Source organism: Macaca mulatta, chromosome 11, assembly GCF_049350105.2.
Source record: "Macaca mulatta isolate MMU2019108-1 chromosome 11, T2T-MMU8v2.0, whole genome shotgun sequence".
Taxonomy (NCBI): domain Eukaryota; kingdom Metazoa; phylum Chordata; class Mammalia; order Primates; family Cercopithecidae; genus Macaca; species Macaca mulatta.
Genome location: NC_133416.1, coordinates 118,437,656 through 118,464,082, shown reverse-complemented (window position 1 = coordinate 118,464,082; position 26,427 = coordinate 118,437,656). Strand labels below are relative to the sequence as shown.

General features: G+C 48.9%; 1 protein-coding gene and 1 pseudogene across 14 annotated transcripts in view; both read right to left on the bottom strand.

Moving 5' to 3' along the window:
* CUX2 (cut like homeobox 2) overlaps positions 1-26,427 on the bottom strand; it is a 322,157-nt gene that overhangs the window by 78,320 nt on the left and 217,410 nt on the right. For all 13 annotated transcript variants that reach the window (XM_028829880.2, XM_077955002.1, XM_077954995.1 and 10 more), the window contains exon 4: positions 10,582-10,660. In XM_028829880.2, coding sequence (XP_028685713.2) covers positions 10,582-10,660 — 79 coding nt within the window. The remainder of the gene's footprint in view (positions 1-10,581; positions 10,661-26,427) is intronic.
* Positions 6,793-7,244, bottom strand: LOC114670949 (peptidyl-prolyl cis-trans isomerase NIMA-interacting 4 pseudogene; annotated as a pseudogene). Its single transcript, XR_013401396.1, has one exon. The product of XR_013401396.1 is annotated as a peptidyl-prolyl cis-trans isomerase NIMA-interacting 4 pseudogene (transcript).

Genomic DNA, 26,427 nt, shown 5'->3' with positions numbered 1-26,427 from the left:
GAACCCATCCAATGGCCCCTATAATGAGGGGAGGTCATTATCCACATTTTACATTGGGGAAACTGAGGCTCGGAGAAGTCAAGTGTGATGTGGGAAGCAAAATGGCAGCACAGGATTGGCCTGGTTCTGCAGGGAGGTCCTTCAACCTGGAGTCTTGCTCCTTCTTCCTCCACCCACCAGGTTGGGAGTGTATGACTGTCTCCCCTGAATGAAAGTTCCACTTGTTCTTCCTCAAGCAACACATCTGCATTTCAGCAAAGGCCTCATCCTTCCAGTCTGGAACTTTTCAATCTACTGGCAGCAAAGACCCTTTAACTGTTTTTCACTCTTTTTAGAGCTCAAATCTCCAATGGTTTTGTCCAAGCTCCTTGGATTATTAAATTCATCCTGCAACTGGGGTAGTGGGTAGGAACTGGGTCAGGGGGCAGGTCTAGATTCAGGCTCCATCACTTCTTTGCTGTGTGACCTTGGGCAAGTGGCTTGAATTCTCTGAGCCTGTACTTCTTCAGCTTCCCAGTGAGGAAGGATGATGGAGCCCACCTCCCAGGGTATGTGTGTGTGTGGAATCAGTGAAATTGTATCTGTAAGGGCTGAACACACTGCCTGACACACAGAAAGTACCCCAGAAATGATCTCCACTTGGTGGTACTTCAACCTTTAAAACCAGGTCCAAAGGCCTCCCTCTCTGAGGCCTCCCCCAGCCGTCCTTCCTTGAAGCCTGTTCTCTGTTGTGTATTCTGGTTGTCTGCCTTTGGGTCATGTTGTCCCTGCTGAACCCGAGAGTCCCCAAGGGCAGGCCTGGACTTGAGCTTGAGTTCCCACAGGGCTAGGCACATAACAAGCACTCAGAGCATGAGCTAATGAAACGCCACGGCTCAAATGCCTGTCCTCCCTTCCGAAAGGGACTGGCCTTTACTGAACACCTCCCAGGCAGCAGCACCCAGCTGGATGCTTTCATTCAGTCCACTTTTCAACCCCGGGCTGCTGGGAGGAGCAAAGTGTAGCCAGAGGGTCATGGGGAAAGGGCGCTCCTGGCAGAGGAAACGATGTGGGCAGAGGTGTGGCAGGAAATGGTGGGACACTGCCTTCTAAAGTTAACTGTCACCTGGGTGCGGTGGCTCACGTCTGCAATCTCACCACTTTGGGAGGCTGAGGCAGGTGGATCATCTGAGGTTGGGAGTTCGAGACCAGCCTGACCAACATGGTGAAACCTTGTCTCTACTAAAAATACAAAATTAGCTGGGTGTAGTGGCATGTGCCTGTAATCCCAGCTACTCAGGAAGCTGAGGCACAAGAATTGCTTGAACCCTGGAGGCAGAGGTTGCAGTGAGCTGAGATTGCGTCACTGCACTCCAGCCTGGGTGACAGAGTGAGACTACATCTCAGAAATAATAATAATAATAATAATAATAATAAATAAAGTTAACTGTCATCTTCAGGAAAATCTGCATTGTTAAGCTTTTCCTTTTTTAACGGGTGAAATACTGTTTTATGTTAACCTTCAATGTTCCACTGACCATTATGGGACTAACTGAGCAGAAGCGTGGGCATGGAGGAGGGAGAGGAGGAGGGAACGAGGGAAGGCTAGCACAGACAACAATTTCTAATCGTAGAAAATCTCTATTTCCTGTAGTTGTGCAGGTGGCTGATCCACTAGATGGCACTGAAATGAGTTATTTGGGACAAAACCAAAGCTAGATGCTTCATCTCCCCTGCTACTTCTATCAGTATCTATTATATTTCAACTGGTTCAAATGTAAATGTTTAAAAATTAAGATCACAAAAGTACAAAAAAAACCCCTCATACCCTTGAGGTGAGAAAGATTTTTAAAACAGGACCTTATATTCAGAAGCTACAAAGCAAAGGTTTGCTAAGATTTCTTGCTTTCTGCAAGTATTTTTTTGAATGCCTGCTACATACGATAGACAAGAGACTATACACTAAGTTGAGAAACAAAAGGCAAACCAGGGGAGAAGATATGAAACATGTATACCTGGACAAAGGTTAATATCCCTCATATACAAAGAGTGTCCACAAATCAATAATAAAATAATCTACTCTCTGGTAGAAAAAATCTACTATCTGGGCTACGGAGATATAAACCAGAGATTTCTAAAAGTATAAATATGAATGTTTTATAACATATGCGAATATATTTAGCCAACTAGTAAATAAAGGACTGCAATATAAAATCAGCAAGGAGAAAAACATTCTTATTCTGATCACTGATTCTGGGGTTTGTGGTCAATACAAGGCTACAATTTATTTTTCCTTCCCAAGTTTTCTTCTTGGTACAGCACAGTACCAATAGGGCATGCATTCCCAAGCCCCCTAACTGTCCAGTATTGGAGAGGGGTTAGGTAAATTACAATACAGCTATACAAGAGATTGTTAGGTTTGTACAATGAATCAAAGTTACTTGGGATCTGTAATCACACAGGGAAATATGAGTGCTTCATGTCAGATAAAGGAAACAATTAAAAACGGTACATGTAGAATCAGCAACTGTTTTGAAAAAGTACACAGGGAAAAATCATGAAAAAGAAAAACAACAAAATGCTTTTCTAGCTGGTCGTTTTCCCTCTTTCTGTTTCTCTCTATTTTCTAAAGTTGACAGCATGCATATGCTACTTTTATAATCGAGGAGACAAATTTAAAAACTTTAAACGTTGTAGAGCATTTTCCTATTCTAAAGGCTCAGGAACCCTGTTGCCTGCACCACTGTTTACCCAATGTCTCTGACAACAGACCAAACCTCGAAGAATCAATAGCAGACGCCTGTCACTCCTGTAACTGTTATACCCTGATGTCAATGGGCTGCTGATTACTCAACCCTGCGGAATGCTTTCATGTACAGCGTAGCGAATCCTCACGTCCACCCCTGAGTAGGTTCTATTACTATCCCTTTTCTAAAGACACAGAAACCAGAGCTCAGAGAGGTTGAAGCCCTGGCCAAGGTCACACAGCACAAAACACCAAGCTGAGAGTTCCACCCAGGTGTGTCAGCCTGTATAGCCCGAGTGCCGAGCACCTTCCTGACCAGCCTCGCCCCCCAAGAGAAGGAGCAGGGTGAGAAATGTCTGCCAGGAACTGCCAATCTGCATCAGATTTGTAAAAACCAAAGCACAGTAGAAAACAACATTTTGGGGGCACTCACCTGTCTCTTATCTCCTCAGCAGTGTTCATCTGCCTGCCCTCTCATTTCCTCGTTCCTTGTTTTTTTTTTTTTTCCTTTTAACTAATCACTCAGTTAACAAGTTAGCCTTCTGAAGCTTGGGTCCGTACCTAGCGGCTCTACGAGTGTGATAAAGGAATCAGCCATCACCAATACAGAAGTCAGAGAGGTTTAAATCACATCATCACCCACAACAATGACATTAATTATGCTTTTAACACGTTTTACTGCTTTTTTTTTCTCACTTCACGCCACATCTGTGTGAACAATATCCAAAAGATTTACGGTTTTCTTTCGTAATTACAGACATCCAGGCTGCACACTTATCAAAATACTTGCTGAGCCATCAGGCTCTGTCGTATTCTTTGCCAAAGATCTGTGTTGGCAGCAGTCACTCAAAACAAAAATGTTGAATCAGGACTTGTGTGGCTTCGGGTGGCGGGGAGGAGTATTTCGACAAATAATTTGCCTGTCAAGAAATATAAAAACAGGAGTGTGCGCGTCCCGGAGAATTTTCCAGGAGTGTTATTTTTACGGAGGGGGTTGGAGCTGGGGGGCCGGCAGGGAGCGGGGAAGCTGGAAGCGCCCAACACACATTTGACATTTGGTTCTTGTGTCTGAGGATAAAATTTAATGAGAACAAAAATATGTCTTCCTAATTCCCCTAAGAAATCATTAAAACATTTTGTTATTCTTAAATGTCTCAAAAATGAATTAGAGGCCCTAAAGGGGCTGTTCGTATGGTACGTCTCCATCAGTTAAGGCTCCTCGTTCTCTAACTCGGTGACAGCTGGGGACAGCTCTCCCGCCCCTGCATTTCTGGGGAGGAGAGTTGGGAAACCAGACTCGTGGAGTCAGCGCCGGGCTTGGAATGACCTCCCTGCTCCCTGGCTTTGGGGAGAGAGGAGAGAGGGCACATGGACCTTCCAGAAGGTTCCATAGCAATCTTGGGACCTTGAGTGGCTCCTGGCCTGTGACTGTTTTAACAGTCTTCTCTCCAGAAAGATGACGGTCCCGTAAGAACACCCCCCAAATGAGGGCTTGTTTCCAAGTGGGGGGCCGTAAGACCCTTCTGTTTCCCTTTGTCTTCCTGCCTGTCCGTACCCCCAAGCACTAGACATGCTGGTGTCCCCCTGTGATTGTGATGACAGGCTATGTGACTGATGATTTGGTCACTTCTGCCACTCAAAGGTAAGCTTCTGAGGGCTGGGCCCATGTCTGTGTTTGTGGGCTCATAGCTGTGCCTAGTGACCCCACAGTGTCCAGCAAGTGCCGGGCACACAGTAGGCACCCAATAAATGCTATCTGAGTAAACAAACACAAGATGAGCATGGAAGGGGGGGGTCTCATTGATGAAGTATCTCTTTGCTCCAGTAACCTTTCCTTCCGTTTTTGCTGCTGAGTCTTATTTCTAATATTCAACAATTATTAGGTGCCTACTGTGTACCAGGTTCTGAGTATACAAATTTACTATGATTCAGTCCGAGGTCTGGTGCATTTCACATCTGCTAGGAAAGCTGGACACATACATGATAAGGAGAGTAGTTAACACTTAGTAAGCACTTGCTATGTACTGTGAACCTTGTTGCCTCCAAATAACAGCATGAGGCAGGTTCTAATATTATTCTCAATTTATAGAAGAGGAGACTGCAGCTCAGGAAGGTGAGTTAATTCCTCTACAGTCACGCAGTGAGTAAGTGACACAAACAGGATTTGAATCTGTGTCTTTGAGCCTGAAAGCACACGAATATCTATCTCAGTGCTGCCCCCTCGTGTTACAATTGAGGTACTACGGGGTCCCGTGGGAGTGCGCTGCCTGGGGACCCAGGGAGGCATCTCTGGTCTGTACAGGGTCATCCTCCAGTGTCATTCGTCGTTGACACGGTGGGACCCAAAGGATCGAAAAGGGTGGGAAATAAGAGGGTGTCTTTTTATAGATATCACTGATGAGAGTGGAGACATTTTAAGCAAAAAGGTGGCAAGGAATGGTGCCACTGGGCCTCTTAGCCATGAGTATGGTATGGCCGGCAATGAGCGTGATAATGACCCCAGCTGCAGACACATGGGCTGTCTTGGCCTCGTGCCATAGGTCCTCGCAGGGACCACAGCCTGCAGCTGTGCCATCAGCTCTTGCCATTCCTTCCACTCTCATCACTGGGAAAACCCACGTGGCTGGACTGTTCCCGTGAGCGTGGGATGGGGTGGAGCATGGGACCAGGCAGCAGGCACGTGTGTACTGGCTGAGCATCCACCCCAGAAGGATACCTCTGTGTCCTAACGCCTGTGAATGTGACTTTATTCAAAGTGTCTTTGAGCTGGGCATGGTGGCTGCACCTGCAGACCCAGCCACTTGGGAGGCTGAGGTGGGAGGATCACTTGAGCTCAGGAAGTCGAGGCTGCAGTGAGCCAAGATTGCACCACTGTACTCCAACCTGGGAAACAGAGCGAGACCCTGTCTCTTAAAAAAAAAAAAAAGAACCAAAGTGCCTTTGCAGATGTAATTAAGGATCTTGAGATGAAATCAATCTGGATTATCCAGGTGGCCCCTAAATCTAATGACAAGTGTCATTACAAGAGAAAGGAGGTTGGGCACAGTGGCTCACACCTGTAATCTCAGCTACTTGGGAGGCAGAGGCGGGAGGATCACTTGAGGCCAGGAGTTTGAGACCAGTCTGGGTAACATGGTGAGACTTTGGGACTACAAAAAATAAATTTAAAAAATTAGCTGGACTTGGGAGGCTGAGGCAGGAAGATTGTTTGAGTTCAGAAGTCTGAGGTTGCAGTGAGCTATCATCACACCACTGCACTCCAGCCTGGGCCACAGAGCAAAGACCTCATATATATTTTTTTAAAAGGAGAGAGAGAGAAAGGAGAGGGAGACTGAGACCAAGATACAGAGGAGAGATTGGAGTGATGTAGCCAGAAGCCAAGGGACACCTGGAGCCACCAGAAGCTGGAAGAAGCCAGGAAGTATCCTCCTGAGCTTTCAGAGAAAGTATAGCCCTGTTGACACCTTGATCTTGGGCCTGTGGCCTTCAGAACAGGGACGGAATGAATCTCTGTTGTTTTAAGGCATCTATGGTAATTTATTACAACGGCCATAGGAAACTAACTCAGCCTTCCACATGCAGCCACATGGAGCACAGTCTGGAAAAATTTGTAATACATGATGAGACCCGAGTCACGTCTCTCCCTGCCTGTGAGACCTTGGGCATTGGGCTCAACCTCTCTGTGCCACAGAGAAGCGAGCTGCTTGGACCTGCTCCCACGGGGCGTGTGAAATACAGAGCACAGAACAAAGGCAACTTCTACATCAGGCCTGTGCTTCTCAAACTTTCCCGTGCTCCAAGATCACCAGGGGAGCTTGATAAAATGCAGAAGCTGATTCCGTGGGCCAGGGATGGGGCCTGAGACTCTGTATTTCCTTCCTTCCTTCCTTCCTTCCTTCCTTCCTTCCTTCCTTCCTTCCTTCCTTCCTTCCTTCCTTCCTTCCTTCCTTTCCTTCCTTCCTTCCTTCCTTCCTTCCTTCCTTCCTTCCTTCCTTCCTTCCTTCCTTCCTTCCTTCCCTTCCCTCCCTCCCTCCTTCCTTCCCTCCCTCCTTCCTTCCCTCCCTCTCTTTCTTTTTTTTTTTTTTCAGTCTTTCATATGATTTTATTTTCTTCCTTCAACCATAATAATATGATCTCCAAACTTCGTCTTAACCGGTGGGTCTGTAAACACACGCTTATCCATCCCACTTACAGGCAAGGCAAATGCTGCTTCTTGAAATGGTCCCACCATGGACCCTCTGGTCATCCAACCCAAGTCGCCCCCTTGCCTGGCTTTATCTTCACTATACTGTGAGGCCACTTCATTGAATCTCATCCCAGACTTTAACTTTTCCACGGCTTCCATGATTTTGCCATGTTTTTCACATAGAATGTGTCTGACCTTTACTGCATTGCCACCACCTTTGGGACCTTGAGCCTTCTTGTCAGCACTGTCACTCCCAGAGGCTGCTCCCCCTTTCCCCGCTTTTCCAGAACCACTTTTTCCTTTGGGCGGCATCTTGGAAGCTTGTTGTTGAACCTCTTTTTTTTTTTTGACAGAGTCTTGCTCTGTCACCCAGGCTGGAGTGCAGTGGCACAATCTCAGCTCACTGCAACCTCCACCTCCTGGGTTCGAGCAATTCTCCCACCATAGCTTCCCAAGTAGCTGGGACCACAGGCGCCCGCCACCATGCCCGGATACTTTCTGTATTTTTTGTAGAGACAGGGTTTCTCCATGTTGCCTAGGCTGGTCTCAAACCCCTGGCTTCAAGTGATCCCCCCATCTTGGCCTCCCAAAGTACTGGCATTATGGGCGTGAGCCATCGCACCCGGCTGAGACTCTGCATTTCTAACCAGCTTGCAGGTGAGGCTGGTGTTTCTGGTCCACAGACCACACTGAGTAGCAACAGGCCAGAAGACCTCCCTCTTCATCCGGCCCACACTGTTGGAGGGCAAGCTGTGTCAGCATTACTGGACTAGTGCCCCAGGGCTGCAGCAAAAAAGCACCACCAGTGGCGGCTGAAAACAACAGACACTTATTGTCTTGCAGTTCTGGGGACCAGAACTCCAAAATCAAGACACTGGCAGGGCTGTACTCCTTCTGAAGGTTCTAGGGGAGGATCCTTCTTGTCTCTTCCAGTTGCTCGCGGTTGCTGGCAATCTTTGGTGCTCCCTGCCTTGTAGCTACATCACTCCCACCCCTGCCTCTGTTTTCACACGCTTTCCTCCGTGGCTATCTCTATGCCCTCGCCTCTACTTTTTTCTTTCTTTCTTTTTTTTTTTTTTTTCGAGACAGGGTCTTGCTCTGTCACCCAGGCTAGAGTGCAGTGGTGTGATCTCATTGCAACCTCTGCCTCCTGGGTTCAAGTGATTCTCCTGCCTCAGCCTCTTGAGTAGCTGGGAATACAGGCTTGCATGCTACCACGCCTGGCTAATTTTTGTATTTTTAGTAGAGATGGGATTTCTCCATGTTGGTCAGGCTTGTCTTGAACTTCTGACCTCAAGTGATCCTTCTGCCTCTGTCTCCCAAAGTGCTGGGATTACAGGCTTGAGCCACTGTGCCTAGTTTCATACTTCTTATGACACCAGTCATTGGATTCAGGGCTCACCCTAAAGCCAGGATGATCTCATCTGGAGATCCTTAGCTAATTACATCTGCAAAGACTTATTTTCAAATAAGGTCATATTTTGAAGTTCCACGTAGACATAAATTTTGGAGGCCACACTATCCGACCCACGACAGTTGCCCCAGACAGAGGAACAGAGGACTTTCCCATCCCAAATACAAAGATCCCAGAAATGACCTTGACATCCAATCTAAATGACTCTGTGTTCTCTGTGGCTTGGGTTCTGCAGTCGGACAGCTGAGGGTGGGATGTCATTTTCCTCTTCACAGGTCCCCAGCCTCAAACACCTCCAGTAGTGCTGATTCCTGCCACTGTGTGGAAGGATGGGGAAAGGACCGGGGGAGGTCTGGGTGGGGAGAGTTACCACAGCAAGGCCTCCTCTGGGTTCTGCCATTGGTAAGCAGATCGTTTCAACTCTTTGGGCTCCTGTTTCTGGGTCAGTAAATGAGAAGGTAGCAGGGGATGGGCCATTTAAAATAAGGGGAAGTTTTGGCTGGGCACGGTGGCTCATACCTGTAATCCCAGCACTTTGGGAGGCTGAGGTCGGTGGATCACTTGAGGCCAGGAGTTTGAGACCAGGCTGGCCAATATAGGGCAACTCTGTCTCTACTAAAAATACAGAAAGTTAGCCGGGAATGGTGGTGGGTGCCTGTAATCCCAGCTACTCGGGAGGCTGAGGCAGGAGAATTGCTTGAACCCAGGAGGCGGAGGTTGCAGTGAGCTGAGATCACGCCACTGTACTCCAGCCTGGGCGACAGAGCAACACCCTGTCTCGAAAATAAAATAAAATAAATAAAATAGGGGAAGCTTTTATGGATGTCTGGCATATGTATAGATCCTCTGTGTACAACCAAATGTTTTCAAACTGTAACCCAAACCAGGACCGAGAAACCACAGTCCCAGCACCCAGAGGCCCCTCCCAGGAACTCTTGCCCCCTTCAAGTGTTTGAAACCACTATCTTGACTTCCAACAGTACAGGTTGACTTTTTTTTTTTTTCAATTAAGGTGAAATTGATACAACAGAAAATTTATCATTTTAATGTGAACAATTCAATGGCATTTAGTACATTCTCGATGTTCTACAACCACTTGTTCACTTAGTTCCAGAATATTTTTATCCCCCCAAAAGAAACTCATACTGATTAAGCAGTCACTCTCCAATCTCCCTCCCCAGCCCAGGCAACCACCAATCGACTCTGTCTCTATCTATGGCTTTCCTGTTCTGGATGTTTCATGTAAATGGAATCCGACACTACATGGCCTTGGTTTCTGGCCTTCACTCAGCACTGTGTTTTCGAGGTTCATCTTCATTGAAGCACATATCACAGCTCCATTCCTTTTTTATTTGAGACAGAGGACAGAATCTTGCTGTCATCCAGGCTGGAGTGCAGGCACGTTCTCAGCTCACTGCAACCTCTACCTTCTGGGTTCAAGCAATTCTCCTGTCTCAGCCTCCCAAGTAGCTGGGATTACAGGTGCCCACTACCACACCTGGCTAATTTTTGTATTTTTAGTAGAGATGGGATTTCTACTAAAACTGCTGAGTTGGCCAGGCTGGTCTCAAACTCCTGACCTCAGGTGATCGGCCCACCTTGGCCTCCTAAAGTGCTGAGATTACAGGTGTGATCCCCTGCACCCAGCCCTCTATTCCTTTTCATGGCTGAGTAATACTCCCTTGTAAGTCTAGGCCACATTTTGTTTATGCATCCATCTGTTGATGACCATATGGACTGCTTCCCCCTTTTGGCCACTGAGTAACATTAATTGTCTGTTTTTAGATTTTCTGTAGGTGGAATCCTCAGGATGTGCTCTTCTGGGGCTGGCTTTTACTTAACAACAGATTTTTGGGGTTGGCTGTGCCATTCTGGGGGAGGCACTGGAGGTCTTGCCTCTATTGCCACCTGCAGGCAGAGAGCACTGGGAGCCCTCAGTCTTCTGTGCTAATGGGATGGGGGCTCTAGTGGGTAAGATTCCAGCTCCCCAAGGAGGTCCAGGTGGGATATCTCACCAGGATACCCCTAAAGCAGGCTCCTGGCTGATGTGACAACATGATGAGGGAAGATCGGGGGAGCCCTGTGGGGACATGTCACACCAAACTGGCCGCAGCCCCCCTGCCCTGTACGGAGTGCCTGGCCTCACCCAGGAACCCAGGTGTGTCCCCACATCCCACTTCAAAGTCCCTGTGTCGCAGTCCTAATGGCTATTTATTGTCGTTAACTATCCAATTATGGAGCCCAAGCGTTTCTTACCTGGTGCTTCAATTAATTGCTTGTAAACACTCAGAAAAGCAGCCTCCGCCTCCTGACTTCTCTTACTAAGGGCCACCACCTTTGGAGATAACAAGAGAAAGAGTCACGTGTAACCATGGCATCTTTGTCTGTAAGCAAAGTTCATCATTTTTTTTTTCCCACAAGAAAACACCTGCAGGTTTGTTTTGTTTTGTTTTGTTTTGTTTGAGACAGAGTCTTGCTCTGTCGCCCAGGCTGGAGCGCCAGAGTGATCTTAGCTCATTGAACCTCAGCCTCCTGGGTTCCAGTAATTCTTCTACCTCAGCCTCCTGAGTAGCTGGGATTACAGGTGCCCGCCACCTCTACAGGTGCCCACCACCATGCCCAGCTACATTTTTTGTACTTTTGGTAGAGACAGGGTTTGACCACATTGGCCAGGGTGGTCTCAAACTCCTGACCTCAGGTTATCTGCCCACCTTGGCCTCCCAAAATTCTGGGATTACAGGCATGAGCCACCATGGCTGGCCATGCATTTTTTTTCTTGTTTGTTTAAGAGATGGGGTCTTGCTATGTTGCCCAGGCTGGTCTCGACCTCCTGCGATGCCCCTGCCTTGGCCTCCCAAAGTGCCGGGATTACAGACCACCACTGCACCTGGCCTTAGTCATTTTCTACCTGTGCAAACATGGGATGGGGGAGGGGCAAGAAGGAGAAATGAAGATTAAAAGTGTGGGCTGTGGAGTTAGAAAATCTGGGTTGAAAGCCCAGCTCCACTGTGTGCAGGCTGTGTGGCCTTGCACTGCCCCTCTCCGATCCTCAGTTTCTTCATCTGTAAAATGCAGGGTAAATAACAGGACCTACTTCCTAGGCCTGTTGGGATTAAATGGAGCTGCACCTAAGTGCTAAGCACAGGGCCCAGCACACAGTATGTTGGTAACACCTGTTATTCTTCTTATTAGTAAAGGGTAGATTGGAAGTTCAAATGTGATACATGATTTAGGAGGAAAGTGGGACATGTCTAGAGAATATTTCTTGCCACTGAAAATTAAAGAGAAATTGTTAAAGCTCTCGTAAGATATCAAACAATTTCAACAAATATTGGAGGGTAACAGCATTACCCTCTTTAAAAGAGGTGGAAATGTATGGGTGATTAAAGTGATTTAAAAAGGTTAGTTTCAGGCTGGGAGTGGTGACTCATGCCTTTAATCTCAGTGCTTTGGGAGGCTGAGGTGGGAGGACTATTTGAGCTCAGAAGTTTGAAACCAGCCTGAGGAACACAGTGAGACCCTGTTTCTACACAAGATAAAAAAATTAGCCAGGCATGGTGGCTCGTGCCTGTTGTCCCAGCTACTCAGAAGGCTGAGGTAAGAGGATTGTTTGAAGCCAGGATTTTGAGGCTGCCATGAGCTATGATTGCACCACTGCACTTCAGCCAGGGCAAGAGAGCGAGACCCTGTCTTAAAAAAAAAGAAAAGGTCCATTACAAAATCTCTGTAATTTCTCTCACTGTTATTCTGAGAAAGTCCCTGGTCTCTCACCTTCCAGCATGAATGAGTCTCTCATTCCCTCAACAAATGTTTCCTGAGGACCTGCTGTGTGCCAAGCACTGCGGGCTGAGAGCCCAGCCATGGACAAGGCAGACTCGGGCCCCACCCTTATGGGACTTACAGTTCGGTGGGGACACTGGCATTAAGGCAGCCTCCCCAGATGACTCATTAATTACAAGTGCTAAACGCTTGGCAGAAAAGCACAGGGTGGCCTTGGGAGTGTGTAAGTTTGTGGGGAGGCTGACCCAGTTTGGTATCAGAACATCAGGAGTTACCTCTCTGAGGAGGGGAAGTCACTTGGGGGAGGGCAGAAAAAAAGTTCTAGAAGCTAGACAAAGGGAAAATCACCAAGCCGCAGGTAGATCTTTTTTAAATTTAAAATTAATTAATTAATTAATTAATTTAGAGACGGAGTCTTGCTCTGTTGCCCAGGTTGCAGTGCAGTGGCACGATCTCGGCTCACTGTAACCTCTGCCTTCTGGGTTCAAGCAATTCTCCTGCCTCAGCCTCCCGAGTAGCTGAGATTACAGGTGCCAGCCACCATACTAGGCTAATTTTTTATATTTTTAGTAGAGATGGGGTTTCACCATGTTGGCCAGGCTGGTCTCGAACTCCTCACCTCAAGTGATCCGCCCACCTTGGCCTCCCACAGTGCTGGGATTACAGGCATGAACCACTGCGCCCGGCCCTGTGGGTAGATTTTTATACTTGCTTAGATGGACAAGAGTCAGTTTCTACTCTGGGGACATGTGGTTGAGTGGGAGACACAGCTATAACCAGTAGGAAGCATAACACAGGAGGAGGTGCAAACACTGGTGGCTCCTGTGAGCCCTGAGGAGGGGGCAATTCATTCAGAATCTTGGGGCGGGGGGGCATCCCTGATGGGCTAATAAAAAAAAAATGACACCGAACGTTTACCGTGTGCCAAAAGCTTTTACTATTCATGACATTCTGTCTTCACGGACACATCAATCACCAAACAGCTGCTGCCACCTGCCCCATCGTACAGATTAGAAAACGGAGGCTCAAGGACATCAAGCCACTTGCCCAAGGTCACCTGGTTAGCAAATGGCAGGGCCAAGATTCACACCAGGTCTGGGGATTCAAATTGCCATTCTGAATTCAAATGCTGCCTTCCTTTTGTCCTGGATAGAAAAACCACCCCAGCCAGTGGGGCCGGGCCTTCAGAGCCCATGAGGATGCTGCTATCTTACAAGCCAACGACAGCTGCCCTGGGCGAGAGGCTGCGGTGCTGGTGACCTGGCACCCAAGAAAACAATGAGAAACAAAAGCAATTCATCTCTTGGGTCTTAGAAGAAGAATTATCAAAGATCAGCTGGAAGAATGACTCAGTGTTCCATTTTACGGTTGCCTGAGCTGAGTGCATGTGCTGGTTGGGGTCTGAGGAAAGGCACTGGCCTCCCATGAGAGACTGAGCAAGGGTGGGGACAAATGCTGGAAGATTCCTTTAATGTTCCCCTGTCCCTGCCTAGAGCACCCCCTACTTTCCCTTCATGGCACTTATCAGTTTGCATGATTTATCTCTTCTAGTGGGGAAGTCTAAATCTAACATTATAAGGAGGATAACAGCTTTGGTCTTAGTTTTCCCCACTGGAGCAGAGCTGTTCAATATGGCAGCCACCGGTCCATGTGCTACTCAGCACTTGAAATGCAACGATTCCAAACTGAGATGGGTTGTAAGTGTAAAATATAGCATTTCTAAGTCTTAGAAAGAAAAAAGAATATAAAATATCCCAATAATTTTTATTTTTTTGGACAGTCTCACTGTGTTGCCTAGGCTGGAGTACAATGGTGAGATCTCGGCTCACTGCAAACTCTGCCTCCCAGGTTCAAGCAATTCTCCTGCCTCAGCCTCCTGAGTAGCTGGGATTACAGGTGCTCATCACCATGCCTGGCTAATTTTTTTGTATTTTAGTAGAGACGGGGTTTTACCATGTTGCCCAGGTCAGTCTCGAACTCCTGAGCTCAGGCAATCCGCCCACCTTGACCTCCCAAAGCCAGTAATTTTTATATTGATTACATTTTGAAATGCTTATGTTATGAACATATCAGGCTAAATAAAATATATTATTAAAATTAAATTCACCCACTTCTTTTTTTTTTTTTTTTTTTTTTGAGACAGAGTCTCACCTTGTCACCCAGGCTGGAGTGCAAAACAGCTGCAATTACAGATGTGCACCACCACGCCTGGCTAATCTTTGTATTTTTAGTAGGGATGGGGTTTCAACATGTTGGTCAGGCTGGTCTTGAACTCCTGACCTCAAGTGATTTGCCTGCCTCAGCCTCCCAAAGTGATGGGAATACAGGTGTGAGCCACTGTGCCCAGCTACACTTCTTACTTTTTAAATTGTAACTACTAGAACATTTTAAATTACAAATGTGACTTGTATTCTTTTCCTCCTGGACACTGTTGATCTCATGGATCAATGGTTGGCAATCTTTGGTCCTTGGTGTGAATCTGGCCCTTCATCTGTTTGTGTAAATAAAGTTTTATTGGAACAAAGGCACAGTCACTCTTTATGTGTCTATGGCTGCTTTCATGCTACAAGGGCAGAGTTATGTAGTTGTGAAAGAGACTTTGTGGTCTGCGAGGCTAAAAATATTTTCTATCTGGCCCCTTACAGAAAAAAGTTAGCTGATCCTTGCTTTAGAGGTTCATCTAACAGCTGGACAATATTTTTAAAAGCAGAGATCAAAAATTATCCTGAGGCCCGGTACAGTGGCTCACACCTATAATCTCAGCACTTGGGAGGCCAAGGTGGGAGGATCACTTGAGTCCAGGAGTTTGAGACAAGCCTGGCAACATAGCAAGACCCTGTCTCCCCCCACCCCAACACACACACCCCTGGATGTGGTGGTGTACGCCTGTGGTCCCAGCTACTTGGGAGGCTGAGGAGGGGGGATCGCTTGAGTCTGGGAGGTTGAGGCTGCAATGAGCCATGATTGTGCCACTGCACTCTAGCCTGGGCAACAGAGAAAGACCCTGTTTCAAAAAAAGAAAAAGAACCCTGTGTGGTGGTGCACCCCTGTAGTCCTAGCTACTCAGGAGGCTGAAGTAGGAGGATCGCTTGAGCCCAGGAGTTCGTGGCTGCAGTGAGCTGTGATCACACCACTGCACATTAGCCTGGGCAATAGAATGAGACCCTATCTTTACAAACAAAAGAAATCCTGGACTGGTACTCAGTGTGAATCAGTTCATGTTTAGGGCTTCCCAAAGTCAATGTGACTTTCAAAGACAGGAGCCGTGTGGATTTCCTGCCTCATTCAGTTTCGTTTCAGGACAATGACTGGCTGTCTGTGGAAGGCCAGGTCCCTAAATTCCTTTTTTTTTTTGAGATGGAGTCTTGCTCTGTTGCCCAGGTTGGAGTGCAGTGGCGCAATCTCAGCTCACTGCAAACTCCACCTCCCAGGTTCAAGTGATTCTCCTGCCTCAGCCTCTCGAGTAGCTGGAATTACAGACATGCACTACCACACCTGGTTAATTTTTTTTTTTTTTTTGAGACGGAGTCTCACTCTGTTGCCCAGACTGGAGTCCAATGGTGTGATCTTGGCTTACTGCAAGCTCCGCCTCCTGGGTTCACACTATTCTCCTGTCTCAGCCTCCTGAGTAGCTGGGACTACAGGTGCCCGCCACCACGCCCAGCTAATTTTTTGCATTTTTTAGTAGAGATGGGGTTTCACCGTATTAGCCTGGATGGTCTCGATCTCCTGACCTCGTGATCTGCCCACCTTGGCCTCCCAAAGTGCTGGGATTACAGGCATGAGCCACCGCGACCGGCCACACGTGGTCAATTTTTATACTTTTAGTAGAGACGGGGTTTCACCATGTTGGCCAAGCTGGTCTCAAACTTCTGACATCAGGTGATTGCTCGCCTTGGCCTCCCAAGGTACTGGGATTACAGGCGTGAGCCACCGCAGTCCCTAAATTCCTGAGGGCATCAGAGCCTGACCTGGTACTGGGCCTAATGTCACTATGAGCATCTCTTGGCCCCAGTTTGTCCATCTATCAAGCGGGAAGAATAACTTCTACCTGCCTACGAAGCTGCTGGGGCAGGATGAGCTAACATGCAGCAAAGACTCCCATGGAAGCTGATGAAAGCTTTCAAATAAATCAGAAAATTCTTTTTCTAATCACATAGGCTATCTTTTCCAAGGGTTGCAACTCAATGCATTTCACCCACATGCTGGGAACAAGTGAGCTTGGTATAAAAGGCCATGTATAAAAGTCACACAAGAGACTGTGTGTTTCTGTCTCATGGCTCTGCCCAAATATACAGAAGGGCAGCAGCAAAGTGCCCAGAATGACAGATTTGCCCTATGACAGGAAGACCCTTGAAGGCCATGTGCAAAGGAGGAGGAAAAGACAGGAAGAGGAGGAGGAAGAGGGAGGAGGAGGAGAAAGAGGGAGGAAAAGAAGAGGAGGAAGAGGAGGAGGAGGAAGATGGAGAATGAGGAGGAAGAGGAAGGAAGAGGGGGAAAGAGGGAGGGGGAAGAGGGAGGAGGAGGAAGGAGGAGGAGGAGAAAGAGGGAGGAAAAGAAGAGGAGGAAGAGGAGGAGGAGGAAGATGGAGAATGAGGAGGAAGAGGAAGGAAGAGGGGGGAAGAGGGAGGGGGAAGAGGGAGGAGGAGGAAGGAGGAAGAGGGAGGAGGAGGAAGAGCAGGGAGGAGGAAGAGCAGGGAGGAGGAACAGCAGGGAGGAGGAAGAGCAAAGAGGAGGAGGAAGAGCAAAGAGGAGGAGGGAGAGGAAAGAGGAGGAGGGAGAGGAAAGAGGAGGAGGAGGAAGAGGGAAGGGGAGCAGGAGGAAGAGGAAAGAGGAAGAGGAAGAGGGAGGAGGAAGAAGAGGGAGGGGAGAAGTGGGAGGAAGAGGGAGGAGGAGGAAGGAGAAAGAGGGAGGAGGAGGGAGGAAGTGGGAAGAGGAAGAGGGAAGAAGCGGATGAAGAGGAAGGAGGAGGAAAAGGGAGGAAGAAGAAGAATAGGGAGGAGGAGGAAGGAAGAAGAGGGAGGAGGAAGAAGGAGGAGGAGGGAGAAGTGGGAGGAACAAGAGGGAGAAGGAGGAGGAAGAGGGAGGAGGAAGAAGAGGGAGGAGGAGGAAGAAGTGGGAGGAGGAAGAGGGAGGAGGAAGGGGAGGAAGAAGGAGGAGGAAGAGGGAGGAGGAGGAAGTAGGAGGAAGAAGAGGGAGGAGGAGGAAGAAGTGGGAGGAGGAAGAGGGAGGAGGAAGGGGAGGAAGAGGGAGGAGGAAGAAGTAGAAGGAAGAAGAGGGAGGAGGAAGAAGTAGAAGGAAGAAGAGGGAGGAGGAGGGAGGAAGAAGAGGGAGGAGGAGGGAGGAAGAAGAGGGAGGAGGAGGGAGGGGGAGGAGGAAGAGGAAAAGGGAGGAGGAGGGGAAAGGGAAGGAGAGGAAGAAGTGGGAGGGGGAGGAAGAAGAGGGAGGAGGAGGGAAGAGGGAGGAGGTGGAGACCATCCACAGACACCCTCAAGAAGGTCACCATCAGGAATAGCTCAGCATCTGTGGAAGCACATGGCATTTACGCAGCCCGCTGTGATACGAGGGGTGACAATGTGTTTAGTCCTCCGAGGATGAACACAGCAGGTGTAGAACTGCTTCTGCCAGGGGCGAGTCAAGCCTGTTCTAGTCACATAGCTCTTTTCAGCCAGGTGGTTAAAAACAGAAAATTTGGGCCCCATCCCCCAGGTTGAGCTCCCCCAAGCTGTTTGAGGTCGCAGTGACATCTGGGAGCCACTGAGAACCGCTCTGTGCCAAGTTCTAAGCCTTACTGTGTGCTCCAGGCGTCTTCTTTGAAATCCCCGCCTTCCCCCAAGCACACCTTTAGATGCGGGCATTGTGATCGGCCCTGTTCTACAGAGGAAGAAAGAAACTGAGGGGCAGGGATGTTAAGTCACTCGGCCAAGATGAGAAAACTAGTTAGTGGCAGAGGTGGTATTGGTGCCCAAGTGCCTCTCACTCCAGGGCCCAGACTTGCAGCTGCAAACTGTGCTTCTCCAAGTGCTGTGGGCATGAAAAGGGGGACCTGCCATCGAGACTGCACAACCCCTTCCCTGGGTTCCGTGGAACATACTTTGAGAACAGCCTCCCTCTACCTACTGGGTCCTGGGCTTTGGGGAGGGGAGGGTGATTCTGAGAGATGATCGGGGGTGGATGTCTGATGTGGCAGGAATTCCAGAAGAAGCTGAAGACTGGTGGACAAGCGAGAGGAGGCGGGCGCTTGGAGGGTCTCAGAATGAACTCGGGCAATGGAAAGGCAACCCAGAGATTGGGGAGTGAAGGAATGAGCTGGGTTCGGAGGGGAAGGGGTGTCCCTTGATGGCCTCTGAAGGCTGGTTGTCCCTCTGGGGCATGCAGATCAGGGGGCCACACAAAAGGCAAAGAGGGGAAAGAGTGGGGGAGACACAGAGAGGAAAGGAGGGCCACAGAGAGCGAGGTGGGCTGTGGTGGGAGACAGGTTTGGCGTGGTGGGTAGGAGCGATGAGAACCCCTGGAAGCCACGAAGCAGGGGCGAGACTTGCTCAGATGTACCAGAGTGGGAGGGGCTCATGGTGACCACTCGGGGGTGCTTTGGGGTCTGGGTGGGAGGTACTGGGCTCCCCATCAGGGGAGGCACCCAAGTACATGCCCCTGTATCTGCGAGGCTGTGAAGGTACTCAGGGAGACCCACACGTGGGGAGGTCTGGCCAGACTATCCCGAGGGTTCCCACTCACTCTGAGAGTCTCTGTGAGAGATCCCTTTTCTTTACAGCAACCTTCTGATCTCCTACCACCCGGAAAATGGGGGTAAAGCCTACTTTGATTGGCTGATTTGTGCATTATTATTGTTGATGACAGTGACTACTGAGCACCGACTCTGTGCCAGGCACTGTGCCATGTACTGGATGCACATTAGCTTAACCCTCATCGCTCTGGGGGTGTGACTATCCCATTTAACTGAAGAAGATGTCGAGGCACAGAGGGTGATGACCACATGGCTTTGGGAGCTGAGACTCAGACCCAGCTTAGTCTGACAGCAAAGCCCATGCTTCTCAGCCTCCATTCAGAATCGATTCTTTGGTTGGGGGCTGGTGGAAGCAGCTGGAATAACCAAAAGAGTGGAGGAGCCAGGCAGGCAGGTGGGTGGGGGACGGGAGGCCAGGAGGAGCTGCAGGACTCGACCCTGTCTGCCTCCAGGTGTGTCTGCTGGGGCCCCCGTTCCCCGGCGAGTGCTAACGTGCTCTCTGCCATCCACCAGTGATGCTGCTGACCAAATGAAAATTACATTTTAATATCAGAGCTTAAATAAGAAATAAGTTTGATGTTTGTTTTTGATAGCTACTGTTGTCAAACTGGGCTCTCAGGCTCCAGCCAAAATGGGGCAGAAATTGGAGACCCTCTCTGGCCCTCTGGAGGGTCACCCGGGGTCCCAGAGAGACCCCATCCTAGCCTGTTTCAGGAGCCAGCACCAGCTGGTTCTAAAGACTGATTAAGGTTGGGTGTGGCTGCTCATGCCTGTAATACTAGCACTTTGGGAGACTGAGGTGGATGGATCATCTGTGGTCAGGAGTTCGAGACCAGCCTGGCCAACATGTGAAACCCCGTCTCTACTAAAATTACAAATATTAGGAGGGCAGCTGTAATCCAAGCTACTCAGGAGGCTAAGCTAAGGCACTAGGATCTCTTGAACCCGGGAGGCAGAGGTTGCAGTGAGCCGAGATCATGCCACTGCACTCCAGCCTGGGAGACAGCGCAAGACTCTGTCTCAAAAAAAAAAAGACCGATTGACTGGAACAGAATTACTGCATTTGGCCATCTGTCATTGTCATTGTTTTGCCTTCTCAGATGTAAATCACTAATTCATTTTGAATTCCCAAGTGTAAGTCACTAATTCATTTTGAACCCTTAGGGGTAAGTCACTAATTCATTTTGAGCCCTCAGGTGTAAGTCATTAATTCATTTTGCCCTTTCAGGTAGAAGTCACTAATTCATTTTTTGGACCCTCAGGTGTCAGTCATTAATTCATTTTGAGCCTTCAGGTGTAAGTCACTCAGTTTGAATTCACAGGTGTGTCACTAATTCATTTTGAACTCACAGGTGTAAGTCATTAATTCATTTTGAACCCTCATGGGTAAGTCAGTGATTCAGAACTTGAGCTCTGAGGCCCTCTCTCTTCAGAGGTGCAGGTCTAGCTTCCAGATTCTGCCCTCAATGCCTCAGCCTGCAATGGTGATGGGCACGGGGTGCACAGTAACTCTGCAACAGCAGCAGGTGGTGCACACTGAGCAACTACTATGTGCATGACCAGGGAATCAAGCCAGCCCTTCCCCAGTGCCCAAATACATAGTGATCCTTAGGGATGCCTGGAAAAGCACCAGGCACCCTGATTTGTGTTTGTGTTTTAGTGAAAGGAGGTGTTTGTGCTTGGTCTGGATTCTAAGCATCTCCACCTCTGAAGACAGGGCGCCCACGCATCCATCAGCATCTGCTGACATCAGGGCTGCAGGAATGCTACGTTCTATCCAGACATTGCTCCATTTCCTCAACTAGCCAGTGGGCATCCCAAGGGTAGAGGCTAGCATTTAAAAAAATTGAATATGGCTGGGCATGGTGGTTCACACCTGGAATCCCAGCATCTTGGGAGGCTGGGGCCGGTGGATCACCTGAGGTCAGGAGTTTGAGACCAGCCAGGCCAACATAGTGAAACTCCATCTCTACTAAACAAAAACAAAACAAAAAACCAAAATGGCAAAAACCACAACTACTTTTGAGCGACAGAGTGAGACTCCATCTAAAAAAAAGGCCATTTCTAAAAAATACAATATTTTATAAATGAAATAAAAATAAATAAAACCATACATGCAAAGCATTAAGACAGTATTTGACCCATCACAGATGCCTAATACATTTATTTGCTTAATAGATACTTATCAGGCATCTCCTAGGGATGGGGCTGTTCTAGGTACCGGGCATTCAGCGCCAAGCAAGACTGGCCCAAACGCCTACCTCTGTGGAGCTGACATGTTTAGAGGCAGAGGCGGGCAATGAAATAAATCATGAAAGAGAATGTGGGACAGTCGTCAAGTGCAGGGGAGGAGAATGGAGTAGGGAGGTGACAGGAGTCCTGGGCAGGGCATGTGGGGCCACAGGAGGGGAAGGCGTCATGGGGAGATTTGGGAAAGAGTATTGCAGGCAGTGAGAATAGCAGGTGCAAAGGCCCTGGGGCAGGGGCTGTCTGGCTTGTTTGAATGCCAGCAGACAGGCTGGTGTGGCGGGAGGTGGTAGACAAAGGGGAAGAGGAAAGGGGGTCGGGAGGTGAAGGGAGGGGCATAGCCCTGGGGGTCACTGCGGGGACCCAGCCTTTCTCTCCGAGGGGTCTGAGGAGCCACGGGAGGGTTTTGCGCAGAGGAGAGCAGATTCATGTGATCTGACTTGTGTTTTAACAGGACCCATCTGGCTGTTGTGCAGAGATGGGACTGAGGGGCTGGGGTGGAAACAGGGAGACCAGGGAAGTGGCTCCTGCCGAGTTCCAGGAGAACAACCCAGGCGGCTCAGAGCAGGATGGTGGCAGTGGTGCTAGGATTCTGGGATTCTGAAGGTTGAGCCACAGGACTTGCTCCTTGGGAACACAGAGTGGATTTTGGAGGCATAAGAGCAACAGAGGGGCCATGGATGACTCCACAGCTTGGGGCTTTAACAACTGGATAATCATTCATTCATTCAGAGATGAGGGTCTCACTATGTTGCCCACACTGGTCTCCAACTCCTGGGCTCACGTGATCCTCCTGCCTCAGTCTCCCAAAGTGCTGGGATTACAGACCTGAGTCACTGCGCCTGACCTACTGGATGATCTTCCATGGCTTCTGCTATGACATTAACATTTTTCTCCCTCAGAGCCCAGGCGGGGCTGGGCACAGAGTGGGCAATAAACCAACACTGACTGAATGAACAGACCATACATAATGTAAGGAAGGAACTTAAGAGCCTCCCTGAGCTAATCCTGCCAAACTGCCAAACTTACATAAAACCCCGAGGCTTCCCAGAGAACAGTGGAGAATGATGCCCTCTTGGTAGCTCAAACTCAGCTGAGGTCCTGACTGCTCCGTGGAGACCTCTCGCAAGCTCCCTAGTAGGGAGGGGACAGAGGCCCAGGATCTGCCCCAGAGGTCCCAGCACTTGTCTTGGGGAAGCAAATAGCAGGGCAGGAAAGAGCAGAAGCTAGCCTTGGGGTGAGGAGACCTGGGTTCTGGTTTTAACTGGGGCCTGCATCCCCATTCACCTTGGGCAGTCATTTTCCCTTTCAGAGCCTCAGTTTCCCCATCTGTAAAGTGAAGGTGCTGGGCTATGGGCCAAAGGCCCTTCAGACTCAGTTGTGCATTGATTCTAGATGCTAATTCACCAAGGCAGATATAATATATATATATCTTTTAGTGATGGGGTCTCACTCTGTCACCCAGGCTGGAGTGCAGTGGTGTGGTGCCATCATAGCTCACTGTGGCCTCAGACTCCTGGGCTCAAGTGATCTTCCTGCCTCAGCCTCACAAGTAGTTGGGACTGCAGGCATATGGTACCATGTTTGGCTAATATTTTCATTTTTTTTTTTTGTAGAGGTGGGGTCTTGCTATGTTGCCCAGACTGATCTTGAACTCTTAGCCTTAAGTAATCCTCTTGCCTTGACCTCCTGAAGCGCTGGGATTACAGGTGTGAGTCTTGTACTTCTGGCCCACACAGACAGAGAGAGAGAGAGAGAGACAGATAAATATTGTCTTGCCCTCACATGAACATGCCCTGAACCCCTCTGGACCACCACTGGGATTTTAATGAGGCCAGTGCAAGACCTAGGAAGCCCACCTACCCACCCACCCACCCAGGCTCTGACTGAGGGGTGGGTCTGCAGGAAGAGGAATGCCATGCAATTTTATTCTCATATTTGTAATTATTTCCAGGGTAAAAATAAGGCACAGAGCAAAGTGTTTTCAAATGTCGGCATTAAGAACACTTTTGATCCAACATAATACAAGCCCCCAAATGCATTTATGTCAGGCTCCCGGAGATACCGCGAGTGGTGTTCCGTGCCAGGCTGGCTTTCACGGCTTGGAAGCAGTGCAAAAATGAAATGTCCCACAAGCAGCGGCTGGCAGGCCTGCTATTAGCAACAGTGTAATCATCAATTATGTCCAATCACAAACTACTGACTTTATAATTATCAAATGAAGTTCTAACTTCTCACCTCCGCTTGGTGGCAACTAATATAATCTCTCAGTTCCAAAAGGAAGCTTTTTTTCCCTTTTCCTTTTCCTCTCGTTCTCTCTGTCTTCTGGGGGAAAAACAATTTCCAGGCCTCCACGTAAGACTGCATTTAAATTGCTTGTCACTCAAAACAAAGGGGAACCACTCATTTGTAATTCACCAGCTACCTGAACAGACTGCCTGTTTTCCTCTAAGCATCCACGCACTGAAGCACAAAGATCATTTTTCTATTGTTAAAATTGTATAAGCCAGGGCTTTTTTTAGCAGTGAATACACAATTTCACTTCTCTTCCGAGGGCTCCTGGCATAAAAGGGACAGGAGGCTTTCTTTAGCGCCTTGCAAATAAATTTTGCTTTTGGGTATTAAAAAAATACACTATATGTTCCTATAATGAGCCGAAAGCTGCAGTATCAATTCTTTGATATGGTCATATATGGAGATGAGACCAGGGCAGAAGTTCTGTTTCCTGCCCTGCCTGGGGTGTGACCAGTACATGAAGCTGGGAATCCAGATCCACTTTCATGAGCTCTGGGAAGCATCTGTGTCCAGTTTTCTCTTTTTGGGAGCTGATGCCACAAGCATGGCCCCACGCTGCTTGGCATGTGGCTGGCAGGTCATGCACGCAGGAACAACCTAGAGTGGGCGCTACGGCTCTGACCTTGCCATTCCAGCCAGAGGCAGTTTCCAGCTGTGTGTCTTTCGGGCCACCTCCTCCCAGAGGAACAAACCACAGACAACTGCCACCAGCCCCCTGTGTGCAACCGATTAGGATGTCTTCCCAAGGCTCAGCCTCCAAAGGCCAGGCTCGCTTTGCCAACAGTTCAATTTTTCTGCCTAACTGATTATAATCATAATACCTTCCAATTTGAATCTAGAGCTTTTTATAGCTTACAAAGACCTTTCACAGGAATCAGCGCATCTGAGCCTCCGAACGCTCCCGGCGCGGCCTGGGTCCTTTTATTTTAGAGGTCCAGAGAGCTGAGAAGGCGGCTCCAATATACACACACGAGGGGCCAAGGCAGGGTGTGAATTGGGGGTGGGGGGCTGTCTTTGGACTCAGAGCCAGTTGTGTGGTAAGGAATTTGGGACTGGAATCTGTGTGATGCCCCCACGCCCCCACCTGAAGTGGGCAAATGGTTTCCATTTTGGGTAATTCAGAACAAACTCAGGTTCATCCCTAAAATGTCCCTTCTGTCACCTAAATGTGCTGTGCCTCCCTGAGTGGGAGGGAATGGGGGTGGGCTCCCATTAGCCCACCAGGGGCTCTTTGTAAGCCACTTTGGCCTTTTTTTTGGTAGCAGCCGTGAGAACTAAGAAATATTCCCGATGGCAGTGACACTATCCTGTATGACACTGTAATGGTGGGTACATGACATCATGCATTTGTCAAAGCCCCTCGAACTTTGCAACACAAAGAGTGGCCCCTCATGTAAAGTATGGACTGCAGTCAATAATCATGCCTCAACACAGGTTCATTACGGTAACAAATGCACCACACGCTAACACAGGATGTTAGTCATCAGGGAATTGGGGTGGGGGAAGAGGGAGTCTACGGCAGCTCCCTATACTTTCTGCTCAAATTCTCTCTAAACCCAAATAAAACTGCTCTAAAAAATAGGGTCTAGGCTGGGCGTAGTGGCTCATGCCAGTAATCCCAGCACTTTGGAAGGCTCAAGGCAGGTGGATCACCTGAGGTGAGGAGTTTGAGACCAGCCTGGCCAACATGGTGAAACCTTGTCTCTACTAAAAATACAAAAATTAGCTGGGCACAGTGTCGTGCACCTGTGATCCCAGCTACTCGGGAGGCTGAGGCAGGAGAATCACCTGAACCTGGGAGGTGGAGGTTGCAGTGAGCCGAGATTATGCCACTGCACTCCCGCCTGGGCAACAGAGTGAGACTCTGTCTCCGCCTCCACCAAAAAACAAAGGGTCTATTAATTTAAAAAAAAAAAAAAAGATAATAGCACCCAGGACTTTTTCTAGTGCTTATCATGTGAGTTCAGTGAATCTGTGCAACAGTCCTGGGGTCTGTATCCTTCTCGTCCTCATTTCACAGATGGGGAAAATGAGCCTTCAGAGAGGCGGGGTAACATGTGCAAAGTCACACAGCAAGTGGCAGAGCTCAGATCCCAGCCTGGGCTCCAGAGCCTGTTCACTGCGCTGTGTGAGTAAAGGGATGATGCATGATCACTGGGCTCTTGCCAAAGCCTGCCCCTCCCCATGGGATACTGTCGTGTGTGCTCACTGCACGTGTGTGTCCCACCTCGTTCACGGGGGTCACACGACACACGAGACTGGGGGCCATGGATGGTGGGTCCACGGCCAGATGCACCCCATGGACAACATATTTTCTTGGACCCTCCAGTGTTTTAAAAATATTTGAGCTGTCAAAATTCATCAAGTTATACACTTAAGATTTGCGCATTTTACTGTATGTAAATTATACCTCCATAAAGTCCTGTGAGCATGAAAATATGTGCATATATATTGAGCCAGTATTTAAAAACCAGAAGAGTTCCAAATTGCTGGCTTCTCTTGGGAAATTAGAGGATCTGGCCACCCTGGGCCCATGTTTCCGTCGACAGCGGCCACCTGGAGCTGGGTGTCAGCCGTCTGTTGGGACAGGCTGAGGGTCTGCGTTTGGCTCCCCGTATGGGTGTCAGCCCATCCAGGCCCCACGAGCATTAGCGTTTCTCTGTGGCCTAGACCGACACCCCCTTTATCCTGGCTTCGCCCCCCTCCTTGAAATTTCTCAAAGCCCACCAGCCCCTCCCCGCTCCTCCGAGGAGTGATTGCACAGCCGGGTGACAAACAGACAGTGTTGCAGCAGGAGGGCTGGTCCTCGTCCTACTTCTGCTTCCAGGCAGCACCCCTCTCCCCACCCTGTGGCTGGCAAAGTGCCAGCCGAACCTCCATGTGCGTCCTGCACACAGAAGAAGAGGCCCTTCTGACTCAGTTCCAACCTGGGCTTGGAGAAAAAGGCCATTTGCGGTTTCTGCGGGAACGTGAGTCTCCCTGGGCGGTGAGGTATGCCTAGGTGGAGAAAGAACTAGCAGCTTTCCTGGAATGCT